Source organism: Pseudophryne corroboree, chromosome 10 (assembly GCF_028390025.1).
Source record: "Pseudophryne corroboree isolate aPseCor3 chromosome 10, aPseCor3.hap2, whole genome shotgun sequence".
In the NCBI taxonomy this organism is placed as follows: Eukaryota; Metazoa; Chordata; class Amphibia; order Anura; family Myobatrachidae; genus Pseudophryne; species Pseudophryne corroboree.
Genome location: NC_086453.1, coordinates 313753349 through 313771048, shown reverse-complemented (window position 1 = coordinate 313771048; position 17700 = coordinate 313753349). Strand labels below are relative to the sequence as shown.

Sequence of the window (17700 nt, the reverse complement as noted above, 5' to 3'; positions counted from 1 at the left end):
AGGCAGGGATTTAGTGACAAAGCCTGGCAAGTGTCTTCCCTGTTTTATACATTTGGAATAGCCCAGGGCGTTGCACTATTGTAGCACCTCAACAGTGACTTTTTAATGTTGGATATATTATCTAAATATAGCAGAATAATAGAGAGGCATAGCAACAGGTACACTAGGTAACAGAATCAGAGCAAATAACAGAAAACAAATGCATAATAACTTTGAAATAAGTATTTTATTGGCAACAACAAAATAAAAAAGGGAACTATGTAAAACTTGCAATCCACCCCTGCTTACATAGCAGCCAGTTCTGCCAGGAGGTAACCCGACCGTTATAAAGATCGCCAACATAAATTATCACCAACTGTCCTGGGGCGACAGGACGGTGACACCTGAACGTGTACTAGAACAATGTACATACTGGCTCAGATTTGATGATCTTTTTCTCCATCTACATTTCTTTACTTCTCATCCATCTTCTTAAAAATGTTCTCTCTATAAAACTGCAGTTCCTTGATGCTCTCGCTGATATCGTCTAGCGCTCTGAAAGAGAAATAATAAAAACCAAGCGGTAAGATTAATAAAAGCAAGATTTATATTGGATAGGAGCATGTGGGGAAATATCTGCCCACAACACACCCATTCAAAACAGATTTGTCTTGGTCATATGGACACTCCTATGTAATAAAATATACATTATGGTAAGAACTTACAGTTGATAACGGTATTTCTTCTAAGCCCACAGGATCCACAGGATATGGGGATGTGATGAAGCGACAGCAGATTTGCACCAATCGGACAAAGCTTTCCGGCCTCCCAGCATGCAACGGGCCCGTCCATATATCCCCGCCTCCTGGCTCAGGCAAATCAGGTGTATTCCAAAAGCTCAAGGTAGGAGCATCATAGAGAGCCCTAATCAGGCGAGAAGAACAAACATGCACACCCTTCCGTACAAGAAAGAAGAGGTTAGGGAGGTTAGTGAGGTTGAGGATCCTCAAATTAGGTGTGTCAGGGTGGGATCCCTGTGGATTTAGGAGAAATACAGTTATCAACTGTAAGTTCTTACCATAATGTATATTTCTCCAGCAGGGTCCACAGGATAACAATGGTATTTCCCAAAGCAATTTAGTGGTGGGGACACTCCTGATTGGACAGGAGAATCCTTCGCCTGAATTCAGCGTCATGAGAGGCAAAGGTATCCACGGCATAATGTCTAATGAATGTATTAACGGAAGACATTAGCCAGAACAGGGAGATCAGTTTGAGAATATGCTTCTGAAATGGTCATCCGAAGCCATCTTGCCAGTGTCTGCTTATCAGCAGGCCATCCTCTCTTGTGAAATCCATAGAGAATGAAGAGAGAATCTGTCTTTCTGATGGCACTGGTACAATCCACGTAGATCTTTCATGCACCGACCACGTCCAGCGATGCATCTCCCGATGAAAGGCCCGGTACCTTGAAAGCCGGGACTACAATTTCTTCATTAAGGTGGAATTTAGACACCACCTTTGGAAGATACCCAGATCTAGTTCTTAGAACTGCTTTATCTGGATAAAAATTCAGAAATGATAGCTGTCAACCATTTAAGATCCACTTTATTAAGTGGTTCAAATGGGGCAACTTGAAGTGCTTTCAGGACTAGACTCAAGTCCCAAGGCACTATAGGAGGAACAAAAGAAGGTTGAATAGCATTCCCTGGAAAAAAGTACGCACATCCTGTAAGTTGGCAATTTTCTTTTGGAACCATACAGTCAATGCTGACACTTGCACTCTCAAGGAAGCCACCTTCAAACCTTTATCAATTCCTGCCTGAAGGATGCCAAGACCCTGGAAACTCTGAAAGACTTAGGGTTCATTTTCCGTTCACTGCACCAATATAGGTTTGCCATATTCGGTGATAAATGCGAGCTGAGGAAGGTTTCCTTGCTTTGAGAATACTTTGAATTACCTGTTGTGAGAATCCTCGTGACTTCAGGATAGAGGTTTCAAGAGCCACGCTGTCAAAGACGGTTGATCCAGATGTCTGTGATAACAAGGACCCTGCTCAGTAGATCTGGACGTTGAGGGAGCAGAAGTGGAGCATTCATCAACATTCTCTGCAGATGTGTGTACTAATGCCTTCTGGGCCAAGCCGGAGCTATTAGTATCACGGCACACTTCCCTTGCTTTATCTTTCTCACCACCCTGGGTAATAGGGTAATTGGAGGAAACGCATAAGCCAGATGAAAGTCCCATCTCACCAACAGGGCATCCACAAAGATCGCTCTGGGATCCTTTGTTCTTGACCCATATGCGAGCACTTTGTTGTTCAGACGGGACGCCATCAGATCCATCTCTGGCAACCCCCACTTGTCTACTAGAGTCTGGAAGACCTCCAGGAGTAGAGCCCATTCGCTTGCCTGAATGGCATGTCGACTGAGACAGTCCGCTTCCCAGTTTAGGACTCCCGGAACGAACACTGGGGACAAGGCAGGATGATGACGTTCTGCACACTTTAGTATGCGACTTACCTCCTTCATCGCTGTTCAGCTGCGAGTTACTCCCTGATGGTTGAGGTACGCTACTGCCGTCGTATTGTCCGAGCAGATCAGGACCGGTTTTCCCCGAAGAATGTCCTTTGCCTAAATCAGTGCCATGTATATGGTCTGAAGTTCCAATATATTTATTGGCAAGCAACCTTCTTCCTTGGTCCATTGTCCCTGGAAACACAACCTTTCTGACACTGCTCCCCAGCCCTGGAGACTGGCATCTGTCGTCAGAACTTCCCAATCGGATATCCAAAAGGGTCTCCCCTTGTTCAGATCGGATGTCTGTTGCCATCATGCTAATGACCTTCTTACGCCTATCGTAAGAACCATGGTCTGTGTTTTTATCGTCTGATGCAACCTATTCCATTTGGCAAGAAACAGACGCTGCAGAGGCCTCGAGTGGCATTGTGCATACTCCACCATGTCGAATGTTGACATCATCACACCCATCACACGCACTGCCTTTGATTGTGTAGCAAGTCCTGAATTCTTGACTGAACCTTGGATATCTTGTTCAGAGGTAACATTACTCTCTGAAGACTTGAATCCAGTAAAACCCCCAAGTGAGTCTTCCGTTGTGACGGAACCAGAGGCGATTTTGCCCAGTTTATGAGCCACCCGTGCTTCTGCAGACACATTATTGTCTGTTGCAGAAGACATAGGACCAATTCCTGCGATTGTGCCAAAATTAAAAGATCGTCGAGGTATGGAAAAATTCTTATCCCCTGCTGGCGGAGATAAGATGCCATTACCACCATAATCTTGGTAAATACTCTGGGGGCTGTGGCTAACCCAAAAGGTAGGGCCTGGAACTGAAAATGCTGTTGGAGGATAGCGAACATGAGATAGCACTGAAGGGACAGTGCTATAGAGCCATGTAGGTAAGCATCCTGTATATCCAGGGATACCATGTAATCCCCTGGCTCCATGGCCAAAATTATGGAACGTAAAATCTCCACGTGAAACCGAGGTACCCAAATGTATTTGTTCAGCATTTTGAGATTGAGAATGGGCCGAAATTACCCATTTGGCTTCTGAACTAAAAACAGGTTGAAGTAAAAACCCTGTCCTCGTTGTGCAGGAGGAACTGGAATGACTACTCCTGACTGAAGCAATTTCTGAACTGCGTCTTGCAAAGCCCTGGCCTTCGTCTCTACCCAAGATGGGCTGTTACAAAAAAACCTTCAAGGAGGGTACTTCTTGAAGGCAAAGCATAACCTAGAGATACCGCTTCCTGCACCCAGGCATCTGTTGTAGACTGCTGCCAGATCTGTGCAAACTGAAGAAGTCGGCCCCCACCCTGGGGTCCCCCAGGTGCAGGCCCGCACCATCAGGCTCATGGCTTATTATCTGTTTAACCAACCGGTACCCCGGTAGCCCAATGCTTTTTAGTCCTACCAGACTTGTTGTATTGGGACTGCCTGCTATCACTTTTTCCCTTTAGCTTTTCCTTGAGACCGAAAGGGCCAAAAAGCCAGAACTTTAAGTATGAAATTGTATGTAGAAGGAAACTTGACCTTCTTGGAGTCTGCTTCTGACTCCAAAATATCTGTCAATTCTTTACCAAAAAGAATATCTCCAGAAAAGGGCAAAGATTTCAAAACCTTCTTAGATTCTGAATCAGCTTTCCACGTACGTAGCCAAACTGCTCACAGCTATTGTTGAAGCTGATGCCCTGGAGGCAATAGTACCCATATCCAATGCTGCTTCTTTTTATATGTGCTACATGGTATTTTTGCTCTGTAGATGCTATTGAAAAATCCCCCTCCAATGCATCAGCCCAGGCAGCCACCTTATGACTGCCCCAGACAGGGAAAAAATGGTTTTCAGAAAACCATCCACTCTCCTATCCGTGACATCATTTAATGATGTTGAAGGCAAAGGTAATGTAGATTTTCACACTAATCGAATCACATGCATATCTACTTTAGGAGCCACCTCCCTTTTTAAACAATCCCCAGCTGGAAGAGGATAATTAGAATTCCATGATTTCCGTCAGCTGCGTTGACCCTGGAAACTCAGTCTTAACTGTTTTGGGACGTTTAACTATAGGTGCCTTGGTTTTTAACACAGGCTCTGCTGAATACTCTAAGGATAGAATGGCTTTCATTGCTTTAATTAACTCAGCTATATCCACTGAGCTGAGACCTTCCTCCTCCTCTTCGTATGCCGAAGTAGAATTAATTGAGCTTTCATCCTCCGACGAATCCTCATCTGAACCATGTGTAGACTGAGGATGAAGATTTACTTACCACCGGCTTATCAGTCTATTTCTTTTGAGAGGCTGCTGCTGGAAGTGATACAACACAGGTGGGAAGCTGCATGTAAGGGTTAATCGTGTAACCTATCCCCAAGTACAGGAGTTGGAGGAATTATCCGTTCAGCTATACTGGATAGTGTCTGTGCAAACATAGCCCAAGGTGGATCAACCTGCTCCTGAATCTGCCTTGTATTTTTCAAGAATCCCTGGTGAAAACTAAAACCATTTGCACACAAACCATATCCTGAGAGGATAACACAGCTTTGCAAGACAAATATGATATGTGTTGGTGTGGCTGTGAGTGTATCTTCCTCACCTTTGCCGCTCTTAAACATGATAAATAATCAACACTTCCACAGTGTACTACACAATTTTCTGACTTTTTAAAGTGGCATACAATCCGACCCTACGCATGCACCAGCATTGAAGATCGGAACAGAACAAAACTGACATAATATTTTAAAGTCAGCAATCACACTAGCAGTCAGTCACATGTTATACATTGGTATAAGCAGCAATATGAGCACATCATCAACTACATTTGAAGTATGTAGGAGAACATATTACTGAATCATGTTTAAACAGATCTACCGTATTCAGATGCACTGCGAAAAAAACAACAGTAAATATATACAGACTCATATGCAATAGGCACTTATTTAACTATTCATACTCAAAAAAGTAGATAGAGACTTAGTGCTGTATGTAGAGTGGGATACAGGGATACTCACCTCGCTTCCAGGATCGATCAATACGTTAGCGAAAGCTGAGTGGATTCAGATGCTACTAGTGTACACTGTCACTCCATGAACGTATAGTGAACACAGACGCTTAGTGAACACACACGCACCAGTCACACAGCTGCCTATGCTGCGACTGGGTCCCCTTCGTGTGCAGCGTCTTAGACGGAAGCGGGAAACAGTTCAGGCGGGAGACTCGGAGGAAACTGGTTATGAACCGGGGGGGGGAGGGGCGACCAGGAGAGCATCTGACTCCCCACTGCTGACATCAACCCTAGGGATCGCGGCCTCATACTATTCCTGGAGCCTCTGATCCCTAAGGCCTAGCGCTGGTGCACCAGGGGCGGCAGCCACGCCAGCAATTGTTTGGTAGTCTCCTCCCAAAACAGTGCGGCTGTGTCCGTATTCCCCTTCTAAGCGGAACCGATGCCTTACCTTCTCCGTGTGCTCCGGCCACAGCCTGGTAACGTCTGCTGGACCTGATAGTATACTTACAGTGGGAGAGAACAGAAGGCTCTTGTGTGGGTGCACTCTTGAGAAAAAAAGTTGATTATGTATGAAAATCTGATAGTATACCTGATAGTATATCTGACACAGACGCCTGCCGAAACAGCACTGTACTCCTAGGTAAGCGTGGTCTCGACTTGGCGGAGAGTTGTTGGAGCGACTCTTTCTAAGGTACGTATAGGACGCTGTTTAGAAAGATTGCTCAGAAAAAATAGTAAGACCATAAAAATAAAATAAGAAAGCTTAGGGCTGTTAACCGATTGGTGCAAATCCGCTGTTGCTTCATCATATCACCATTGTTATCCTGTGGATAACCTGTGGACCCTGCCGGAGAAATTAATATGGGGGGACACCTAGCTATACTAAACTATAAAGCTTGGAGAAAGAGAAAAACAGCCTGTGACAGGATCTGATTGGCTGGTACTTTACCTCTCTCCGAGCTTTGATAAATGATCCTCCCTTAACTCGTATCCAGAATAGTTCCCTGGACCCAGACTGACTATCACTGAAATGAAGAGCCCATTTTTATTTTATCCATGTCAGTCTGTGCAGACTTAGGCAGGAAAAGCTCATTAGACAGACCTCAGGCACATTAACACTAATTAGGTCACCTCAAAGGGCGTCTTTACCCCAGTGAGAACAAGTGCAGGTTGTATAATAATGTAGCCTCTCTTAATTAATACAATGGTCTACTTCTGAATCCGCTCACGTGTTGCCATGTTCTTCTTTAAAACACTGTAGGTAGCTGAAACTGTGCCGCATATTCCATGTGTCTGCCCAGTGACTAAGCCAGTGGTAAAATGAGGTTTGCATGCGTGTACTTATCCTCTTTCTATGCATTCATTAGTCTTTGTAGCTCCTGCAGAATACAGAGGGCCGTTTACCATCTGCTAGTATTCCCAGATACACAGATTTCTCCAAACAATTACTATATAAAAATGTTAGCAGCATCTCTATTACAACAGCATTGAACTACAACCTAATATTTCAGTACTGAATGCTAAACGTCATCTGCCACTGGGATGGTATCGGGATCCCGGCGCTTAGGATGCCGGCAGTCAGAATACAGGCACTCAGGATCCAGACACCTACGTAAGTAAGGCAAGTATACTACCCCTAATCCCTAACCCTCCCTTCCCGCAGCCAGACTCTAACCCTTCCCACCAGAGCCTAACCCTAACCCTTCCTCCCCCGCAGCCTAACCCTGACCCTCCCCTGGGGTGCCTAACCCACCCCTCCCCACAGCCTAAACCAGCCAATCCAACCAAGAGGCTACAAACACACACACTTCTTTGGTCTTTACATGTAAAGGGGCAATAATATAATAAACAAAACACGTCTGGTTGTATAATATAAATAAAAAAATAATAATAATTTTATATATATATATATATATATATATATATAATTTTAATTACCTGCCGGTAAACCCCTTTTCTCGTAGTCCGTAGAGGATGCTGGGGTCCATTTTAGTACCATGGGGTATAGACGGTTTCGCAGGAGCCTTCGGCACTTTAAGACTTTTTAACAGTGTGAACTGGCTCCTCCCTCTATGCCCCTCCTCCAGACCTCGGTATAGGAACTGTGCCCGAGGAGACGGACATTTTCGAGAGAGGAATTACTATTAAACTTGTGGCGAGATTCACACCAGCTCACACCATATACAAGAAACATGTCGGCCAACATGGCCTTTAAAATAACCCATGCCAACCAGCATGCATAACGCAACAGCTGTCAACATCTGAACACATAAAAACTTAATAAGCAGGAAAAATGAGCACTGGGCAGGCGCCCAGCATCCTCTACGGACTACAAGAAAAGGATTTACCAGCAGGTAATTAAAATCCTATTTTCTCTTAGGTCCTAGAGGATGCTGGGGTCCATTTTAGTACCATGGGGATGTACCAAAGCTCCCAGTATGGGCAGGAAAGTGCTAATGTTCCTGCAGAACTGACTGACCAAATTTTAGGTCGTCAGCAGCCAAGGTGTCAAACTTATAAAACTTCGCAAACGTGTTTGCACCTTACCAAGTAGCAGCTCGGCAGATTTGCAATACCGAGACACCCCGGGCAGACGTCCAGGACGAACCCACTTTCCTTGTAGAGTGGGCTTTTACAGAAGTCGGTAACTGCAATCCTGCCGTGAAATGAGCGTGCTGAATGGTACCCCTAATCCAGCGCGCAATAGTCTGCTTAGAAGCAGGACCCCCAATCTTGTTGGGGTCATAAAGGGCAAACAAAGATCCTGTTTTCCTTATCCGAGCCGTTCTTGCAACATAAGTCCTCACGCTCTGACGACATCCAAGGACTTTGAAACGACTGAGGTGTCAGAAGCCACTGGCACCACCACTGGTTGGTTGATATGAAAAGACACAACCTTCGGAAGAAAGTGCCGACGTGTTCTCAGTTGAGCCCTATCTTCATGAAATATTAAGTAAGGACTCTTGTGTGACAGAGCTCCTAACTCAGACACTCGTCTGCCTGAAGCCAAGGCCAAAAGCATGACCACTTTCCAAGTGAGAAACTTTAACTCCACCTCTTGCAGAGGCTCAAACCAGTCCGATTTAAGGAACTGCAGCACCACGTTAAGATCCCATGGCGCCGCAGGAGGCACAAAAGGAAGTTGGATGCGCAGAACCCCCTTCACGAACGTCTGAACCTCAGGAAGGGAAGCCAACTGTTTCTGAAGGCCGAAATTTGGACCTCGATAGACCCTAAACTCAATCCAGCATCCACACCCGCCTGTAGAAAAAAAGCAAATTATACTTACCGATAATTTCATTTCTCCGAGATACTTCATGGCAGCCCTTACTCTTGGGATTGTATCCCATTCCTAACTTTAGACAGGGATTTTTTTTACTCACTTAGGGACCACCCACTTTGGGTATATAGCCCTGCTCCTCCCCTTCCTCCACTAGTCTTTTGAGTGTCTCCTGCGACCAGGCTATATTAAGACTTTACCAAGGGAGGGTATATTGTAGGCTGCCATGAAGTAGCTCGGAGAAATGAAATTATCGGTAAGTATAATTTGCTTTTTTCTCCTACACTACTTCATGGCAGCCCTTGGGATATACCAACGCTCAATATTGGGAGGGCAATATAAATACACAAGAGACGTTGTCCTAATGCTGAAAAGCATAACTCGTTTAATTCAATGCCCCCTAAAAGATACGTTTTCCAAAGTGGACGTCTACAACATCTACCACATAATGGCTAGAGAATGTATGTATGGAAGACTATGCAGCTGCTGCACATAAATCTTTCGCCGAGAGCCGTGCCTTCCTAGCCCAAGAAGCTGCAACAGCCCTGGTAGAGTGTGCCTTTAGCTCCTCCGGAACCTCACGACCATTCTGCTTGTAAATAAAACGTCAGGAGTCCCATAATCCATCTGAAAATGGTTTGTTTCGTAGGTTTCTCGCCCTTTCTTGCTCCTGAATACAAAACAGGTGCTTTGTTTTACGAAACTCCTCAATTCTCTCCAAGTAGACTGAGATTGCTCTTATTAGATCCAAAATATGCACTCTCTCCTCATTCTGCGGATGCGTGTAGAATGATATTAATACAATGTCCTGATTCAAAATGGAAATCTGACACCACTTTAGGCAGAAAATCTGGATTAGCTCTTAGAACAAGTCTATCCGGAAAGAAATTGAGATAGGGCTCCTCGGACCATAGAGCCTGTAGCTCTCCAACTCTTCTGGTGAGGTGATGGCTACCAAAAACACTACTCTCCAAGTTAGAAATTTCATTGAGACGTCCTGTAACGGTTCAAACGGGGACAACATTAATGAATTCAAAACTAAATTTAAATCACATGGAGCGAGAACCGACCTAATCAGAGGTCTTATCCTTTTAATTGCCTGACAGAACTTCTTCACTAGGCCCTCGTCGGACAATCTTCGCTCCAACAGGACACTCAGAGCTGCTATCTGGACCTTGATAGTGGACACTGCCAGCCCCTTTTCAAAGCCATCAAACAAGAATTGTAAGACCTGAGACGTCCCTGCCTTCTGCGGGCTAAATCTTGAGCCGGACCAAGAAATGAAAGTCTTCCAGACTCTATAATAGACCTTAGAGGATACTTTTTTCTCGACTGAATCAGCAAACTCACGACTTGTTCAGATAAACCTTTGTTTTTCAATAATTGCCATCCAATTTCCATGCCGTCAAATGAAGTTGCTGTAGATTTTGGGTGCAGCAATGGACCCTGACGTAACAGATCCGTTACTAGCGGCAACATCCAAGGTTCTCCTACTGCCATCCTCAGTACTGAGGGAAACCACACTCTCTTCGGCCAATATGGGAGAACCATTATGATCTGCGCCCTTTCTTCCCTGATCTTTCTTAGAATACGTGCGATCATTGGAAACGGAGGGAAACAAATGCAAGCTTTAATCTCCACGGGAGAGAAAAGACATCCACTCCGCCACTCCTGGGAGACGATATCGGGAGAAGAACAGAGGAACTTTCGCATTGATGTGCGTGGCCATTAGATCTACCTGAGGCTGACCGAATTTCTGTACAATCTGCCGTTCAATTCCCATTGTCCTGGTAGCACCTCTTGTCTGCTGAGGAAATCCGACAGACAAGAATTGTAAACAGAATTGTTTACTCCTGGAACATGTAGCGCTGACAGGGACTCGAAATGACCCTCTGCCCAACATAGTATGTTTGACACCTCTTCCATTAATACCTTGCCAATTGCCACTGCTACATTGTCTGAAAATATCCTGAGATGTCTCCCCTGAAATTGCTCCTGGAAATACTTCATCGCTTTCCACACGGCTCTCATTTCTCTGTGGTTTGAAGACAGTCTTTCTTCTTCCCGGTTCCACCTGCCTTGGCAGTTCTGCTGCAACAGGTGTGCCCCCCATCCGTCTGCACTTGCATCTGTCATTAGAATAAGATAGTGACGATCTGACAAAGCAGTCTTTCTGTCGACCAGTACAGTCTCCATCCACCAGTCTAGGGAGCGCCTTGCTTTTTGACATAACTTTATGCGATAATTCAGGGAATAACGTCTCCGACAGTAGCTTAGGATATCTAGCTGAAGATCCCCCATTCGCCATCTCGCCCAAGGGACCACGTCTATGGTGGAGGCCATCATACCCAAAGACGCATCCCCTGGCGCAGTGTCACGCTGTTGCACTCTTTTAGCAGAGAAGCCAGATCCCGAATTTTTGAGCACCTTTCTTCCGAAATACCGATCATATAACTGATAGTATCCACCTGTACTTCCGAGAAACTGGATCTTTTGCCTTGGTTCTAGCTGGCTTTTTTTTTTTTTTCTTTTTTTTCAGTTTATTAACCAGCCATGCTCTTGTAGGATCTGCAGCGTCACCTCCAATGCTTCCTTTACCTTCCGAACTGACTCTCCACATACTAGTAGGTCGTCCAGATATGACCAGATCGCTATTCCTCATCCTCTTATCACGGACACCAGTGCCGACAGGACCTTGGTAAATATCCCTGGATACGTCTTCAGACCGCAAGGGAGGCACGTAAACTGAAAATGTTTGTTAAATTGTCTGCGATCTAGTATAGTCCTGAAGTCTCCAGACGCCTTTTTTATCAGGAATATTCTGGAATAGAACCCGCTCTTTCTTTCTGAAGGCGGGACAGTCTCTACTGCTTTTGCCCTGATTAGTTTTTCTAAACTGTCCTCCGGGGCTCTTAATTCCAGACTCACAGTTGGTCTTTCCGAGATTACGAATTTGTCCTTTCTTGGGACCTCGGAGAACCCTATCCGGTTTCCCTGAGATATCACGTCCAATACCCACGTATCCCGAATTGAACTCTGCCACTGACTGACAAACTTCTGGAGTCTGGCTCCTACTGGAAAGGATACTGGGACCCTGCAATAGTCATTGTCTTCGTCCACCTTTCCTCTAAGCCCAACAAAAGGGCTGCCTATTCATCCCCGAGGAATATCTCCCCGTATAAGGTCGTCCTGGCCTATAACTTCTTGCCTTCTTAACTGCTGTCTGGAGGAAGGAAATGGAAATCTATTTCTTCTGTCTTGAGGTAACCTCGCTGATTTACCTCCTTACATCTTTTGTATAATGGCCTCTAGTGTATTGCCAAATAATAGAGAACCCTCGTACGGTAAGGGCACCAGTCGGTTTTTGGAATGCATACCTGCTGACCACGACCGAAGCCACAGGGCCTTTCTGGCCAATACACCTGCCGCCATGGACTTTGCTGCAAAATCCAGCATAACCAAAGAGGCTTCGCACAAATACTCTATGCCTTTAAGCATGAAACCTAGACTTCTAAGCAAATATTGTCTTGAGATCTTTTCCCCCACATCCGTGGACAACACTGATCCCCAAACTCTCAATGCTCTGGAAACAGACGCAACAGCCACACCAGACTTTAAAGACCCCACTGAGGACATGTGTAATTTCTTTATTACACTCCCCATACGCTTATCCATGTCATCCTTCAGGACTGCCCCGTCCTCTAACAGAATAGTAGTTTTGGACACCATTTCTGCCACTGCAGTCGATGCGACTTTAGGCACTGCACACCAGCCCACAAATTGCTCATCCTCTATCGGGAACATACGATCAACTCGTTTAATATTGCCAAGTCTCTTATCAATGTTTTGCCACTCCTTAGACACTACCTCCTTCAATGCTTTGTGAACCGGAAAACACCTGTTCTTTCTGGATTTGTCCCCAAACAGAACATCCTCATCATCATCACCTTAAGAGACTGCCCACAAGTTCCAAGTTACATTTTCTATCCTCCTCTTTCTCCTCTGACTCCGTACTAGAAGCCTGATAATCAACATAATTGCAATCACCAGAGGCTGATTCATCCTGAGAATCAATACTAGCCAGGGATCTAGATCTTTTATTTCCCTGCAAATCAGCCAGCTGTTCCTTAGTAACAAAGGATCTCTTAATCCAGCCCTTTAACACCTGTATCTGTCTGGATTGATTAGCCTGCTGAATATCACTCTGTGTACAGTCCTCACAGAACTTCACCTTCTCAGTAGAGGAATTATTTTTTTTTTATCACAGGCTGCACACTGCCTATCTTTACACAGTCTCTTCTTAGGCGGAGACACACTACAAAATCACACCAAAAAATACTATTGAAAAAACCTACACTAACCAAGCTTTCCAGATAACAAATTTAAAATAGAAAACAAAATGAAAATCTAGAAAAACATGCCCTCTATGAGGACTTACCTCTTTTGGACACTGACTGGCTTTTGGGGGGAAGGCTCTCTTTCCATCCTGCTGGTAAGCACATATATCCTGCCCAGCTCATAGGAGTTTCTCATCACTCCTGGTGTGCAGCGCCATTTATTTTTAAAAACAAAACCATAGAGACAGGCGCTGAGCAGACCGTCCCACAGCCTAACCAGGACGGCCGCTCCAGCACTTCCGCCCGCTAGCCGCCGCACGCTGCCTCTCCTTACAGCGCTTCTGCCCGCCAGCCGTACATCCCCTTCACTGCGCTGCCCTTCCAGCCACCGCTACTTACGGGTCCGCCGGAGACATGGGGCGCTGCGGCGAGCGGAGGAAACCTGCACCCGGGGAGACGGCTCTAGGCAGCGGTTCGGGAGGGAGCAGCATTACAGAGCGGGCGGACACCTTTAGCTGACAGCGGGGACTTACGTGACTGCCCCAAGCACACACAGCCTTCCCCAGGGAGCCACCCTCTTCCAGTACGGCTGCAATGAGGCGTATTACTGGGAAATAGAGGTAAATCCTGTAGAAAAAAACCATTACCCTGTCAAGCTAGGAGACAGGAAAAAGACTAGTGGAGGAAGGGGAGGAGCAGGGCTATATACCCAAAGTGGGTGGTCCCTAAGTGAGTAAAAAAAATCCCTGTCTAAAGTTAGGAATGGGATACAATCCCAAGAGTAAGGGCTGCCATGAAGTAGTGTAGGAGAAATAAGAATTTACTCACCGGTAATTCTATTTCTCATAGTCCGTAGTGGATGCTGGGGACTCCGTAAGGACCATGGGGATTAGCGGCTCCGCAGGAGACCGGGCACAACTATAAAGAAAGCTTTTAGACTACTGGTGTTCACTGGCTCCTCCCACTAAGACCCTCCTCCAGACTTCAGTTAGGATAATGTGCCCGGAAGAGCTGACACAAATAGGAAGGATTTTGAATCCTGGGTAAGACTCATACCAGCCACACCAATCACACCGTATAACTCGTGATACAATACCCAGTTAACAGTATGATAACAACTGAGCCTCTCAACAGATGGCTCAACAATAACCCTTAAGTTAAGCAATAACTATATACAAGTATTGCAGATAATCCGCACTTGGGATGGGCACCCAGCATCCACTACGGACTATGAGAAATAGAATTACCGGTGAGTAAATTCTTATTTTCTCTAACGTCCTAAGTGGATGCTGGGGACTCCGTAAGGACCATGGGGATTATACCAAAGCTCCCAAACGGGCGGGAGAGTGCGGATGACTCTGCAGCACCGAATGAGAGAACTCAAGGTCCTCCTCAGCCAGGGTGTCAAATTTGTAGAATTTAGCAAACGTGTTTGACCCCGACTAAGTAGCTGCTCAGCAAAGTTGAAGAGCCGAGACCCCTCGGGCAGCCGCCCAAGAAGAGCCCACCTTCCTCGTGGAATGGGCTTTTACGGATTTAGGATGCGGCAGTCCAGCCGCAGAATGTGCAAGCTGAATCGTACTACAGATCCAGCGAGCAATAGTCTGCTTTGAAGCAGGTGCACCCAACTTGTTGGGCGCATACAGGATAAATAGTGAGTCAGTCTTTCTGACTCCAGCTGTCCTGGAAACATAAATTTTTAGGGCCCTGACTACATCCAACAACTTGGAAGCCTCCAAGTCATTTGTAGCCGCAGGCACCACGATAGGTTGGTTCAGATGAAAAGAGATACCACTTTGGGGAGAAACTGGGGACGAGTCCTCAATTCTGCCCTATCCATATGGAAAATCAGATAAGGGCTTTTACATGACAAAGCCGCCAATTCTGATACACGCCTGGCCGACGCCAAGGCCAACAGCATGACCACTTTCCACGTGAGGTATTTTAGCTCTACGGATTTAAGTGGCTCAACCCAATGCGACTTCAGGAAATCCAACACCACGTTGCGATCCCACGGTGCCACTAGAGGCACAAACGGGGCTGAATATGCAGCACTCCCTTAACAAAAGTCTGAACTTCAGGTAGTGAAGCCAATTCTCTCTGGAAGAAAATCGATAGAGCTGAAATCTGGACCTTAATGGAACCCAATTTAAGGCCCACAGTAACCCCTGACTGTAGGAAGTGCAGGTACCGGCCCAGCTGAAATTCTTCCGTTGGGGCCTTCCTGGCCTCACACCACGCAACATATTTTCGCCATATGCTGTGATAATGGTTTGCGGTTACTTCTTTCCTAGCTTTAATCAGCGTAGGAATGACTTCCTCCGGAATGCCCTTTTCCTTCAGGATCCGGTGTTCAACCGCCATGCCGTCAAACGCAGCCGCGGTAAGTCTTGGAACAGACAGGGCCCCTGCTGCAGCAGCTCTTGTCTGAGCGGTAGAGGCCATGGGTCCTCTGACAACATTTCTTGAAGTTCCGGATACCACGCTCTTCTTGGCCAATCCGGAACAATGAGTATGGTTCTTACTCCTCTTCTCCTTATTATCCTCAGTACCTTTGGTATGAGAGGAAGAGGAGGGAACACATAAACCGATCGGTACACCCACGGTGTTACCAGAGCGTCCACAGCTATCGCCTGCGGGTCTCTCGACCTGGCGCAATATTTTTCTAGCTTTTTGTTTAGGCTTTTCCCACTGGTTTACAATCATTTGAAAGACTTCTGGATGAAGTCCCCACTCTCCCGGGTGGAGGTCGTGCCTGCTGAGGAAGTCTGCTTCCCAGTTGTCCACTCCCGGAATGAACACTGCTGACAGTGCTAACACGTGATTTTCCGCCCATCGGAGAATCCTTGTGGCTTCTGCCATCGCCGTCCTGCTTCTCGTGCCGCCCTGTCGATTTACATGGGCGACCGCCGTGATGTTGTCTGACTGGATCAGTACCGGCTGGTTTTGAAGGAGGGGTTTTGCCTGACATAGGGCATTGTAAATGGCCCTTAGTTCCAGAATATTTATGTGCAGGGAAGTCTCCTGACTTGACCATATTCCTTGGAAGCTTCTTCCCTGTGTGACTGCCCCCCAGCCTCGAAGGCTGGCATCCGTGGTCACCAGGACCCAGTCCTGTATGCCGAATCTGCGGCCCTCTAGAAGATGAGCACTCTGCAGCCACCACAGCAGAGACACCCTTGTCCTCGGAGACAGGGTTATCAGACGATGCATCTGAAGATGCGATCCGGACCACTTGTCCAACAGGTCCCACTGAAAGGTTCTTGCATGAAACCTGCCGAATGGAATCGCTTCATAGGAAGCTACCATTTTTCCCAGGATCCGCGTGCAGTGATGCACCGACACCTGTTTTGGTTTTAGGAGGCCTCTGACTAGAGAGGACAGCTCCTTGGCCTTTTCCTCCGGGAGAAACACTTTTCTCTGTTCTGTGTCCAGAACCATCCCTAGGATCAGCAGTCGTGTCGTAGGGACCAGCTGTGACTTTGGAATGTTTAGAATCCAGCCGTGCTGTTGTAGCACTTCCCGAGATAGTGCTACCCCTACCAATAACTGTTCTCTGGACCTCGCCTTTATCAGGAGATCTTCCAAGTACGGGATAATCAAAACTCCCTTCTTTCGAAGGAGTATCATCATTTCCGCCATTACCTTGGTAAAGACCCTCGGAGCCGTGGAGAGACCGACCGGCAACGTCTGGAATTGGTAATGACAATCTTGTACCACAAATCTGAGGTACTCCTGGTGAGGAAGGTAAATGGGGACATGTAGGTAGGCATCCTTGATGTCCAGCGATACCATGTAATCCCCCTCGTCCAGGCTTGCAATAACCGCCCTGAGCGATTCCATCTTGAACTTGATTTTTTTTATATATGTGTTCAAGGATTTCAAATTTAAAAGGGGTCTCACCGAACCGTCCGGTTTCGGTACCACAAACATTGTGGAATAGTAACCCCTTCCTTGTTGAAGTAGGGGCACCTTTACTATCACTTGTTGTGAATACAGCTTTTGAATTGCCTGTAACACTGCCTCCCTGCCTGAGGGAGTGGTTGGCAAGGCAGATTTGAGGAAACGGCGGGGGGGAGACGTCTCGAATTCCAGCTTGTACCCCTGAGATACTACTTGAAGGATCCAGGGATCCACCCGTGAGCGAGCCCACTGATTGCTGAAATTTTTGAGACGGGCCCCCACCGTACCTGGCTCCGCCTGTGAAGCCCCAGCGTCATGCTGTGGACTTAGAGGAAGCGGGGGAGGACTTTTACTCCTGGGAACTGGCTGTATGCTGCAGCTTCTTTCCCCTACCTCTGCCTCTGGGCAGAAAGGACGCGCCTTTAACCCGCTTGCCCCTATTGGGCCGAAAGGACTGTACCTGATAATACGGTGCTTTCTTTGGTTGTGAGGGAACATGGGGTAAAAATGTAGACTTCCCAGCTGTTGCTGTGGAAACGAGTTCCGAGAGACCATCCCCGAACAATTCCTCACCCTTATAAGGCAGAACTTCCATGTGTCGTTTGGAATCTGCATCACCTGTCCACTGCAGAGTCCATAACCCTCTCCTGGCAGAAATGGACATTGCACTAAT

At 46.5% G+C, this 17700-nt stretch overlaps 1 protein-coding gene across 1 annotated transcript in view; it reads right to left on the bottom strand.

Annotated features, from left to right (window-relative positions):
* Nucleotides 1-207: 207 nt before the first annotated feature.
* The window catches only part of REXO2 (RNA exonuclease 2), a 53451-nt gene continuing 35958 nt past the window's right edge, over nucleotides 208-17700 (bottom strand). Inside the window, exon 7 of the mRNA XM_063943494.1 lies at nucleotides 208-534. Within this exon, the coding sequence (XP_063799564.1) occupies nucleotides 453-534 (82 nt within the window). The 3' untranslated portion in view covers nucleotides 208-452. The remainder of the gene's footprint in view (nucleotides 535-17700) is intronic.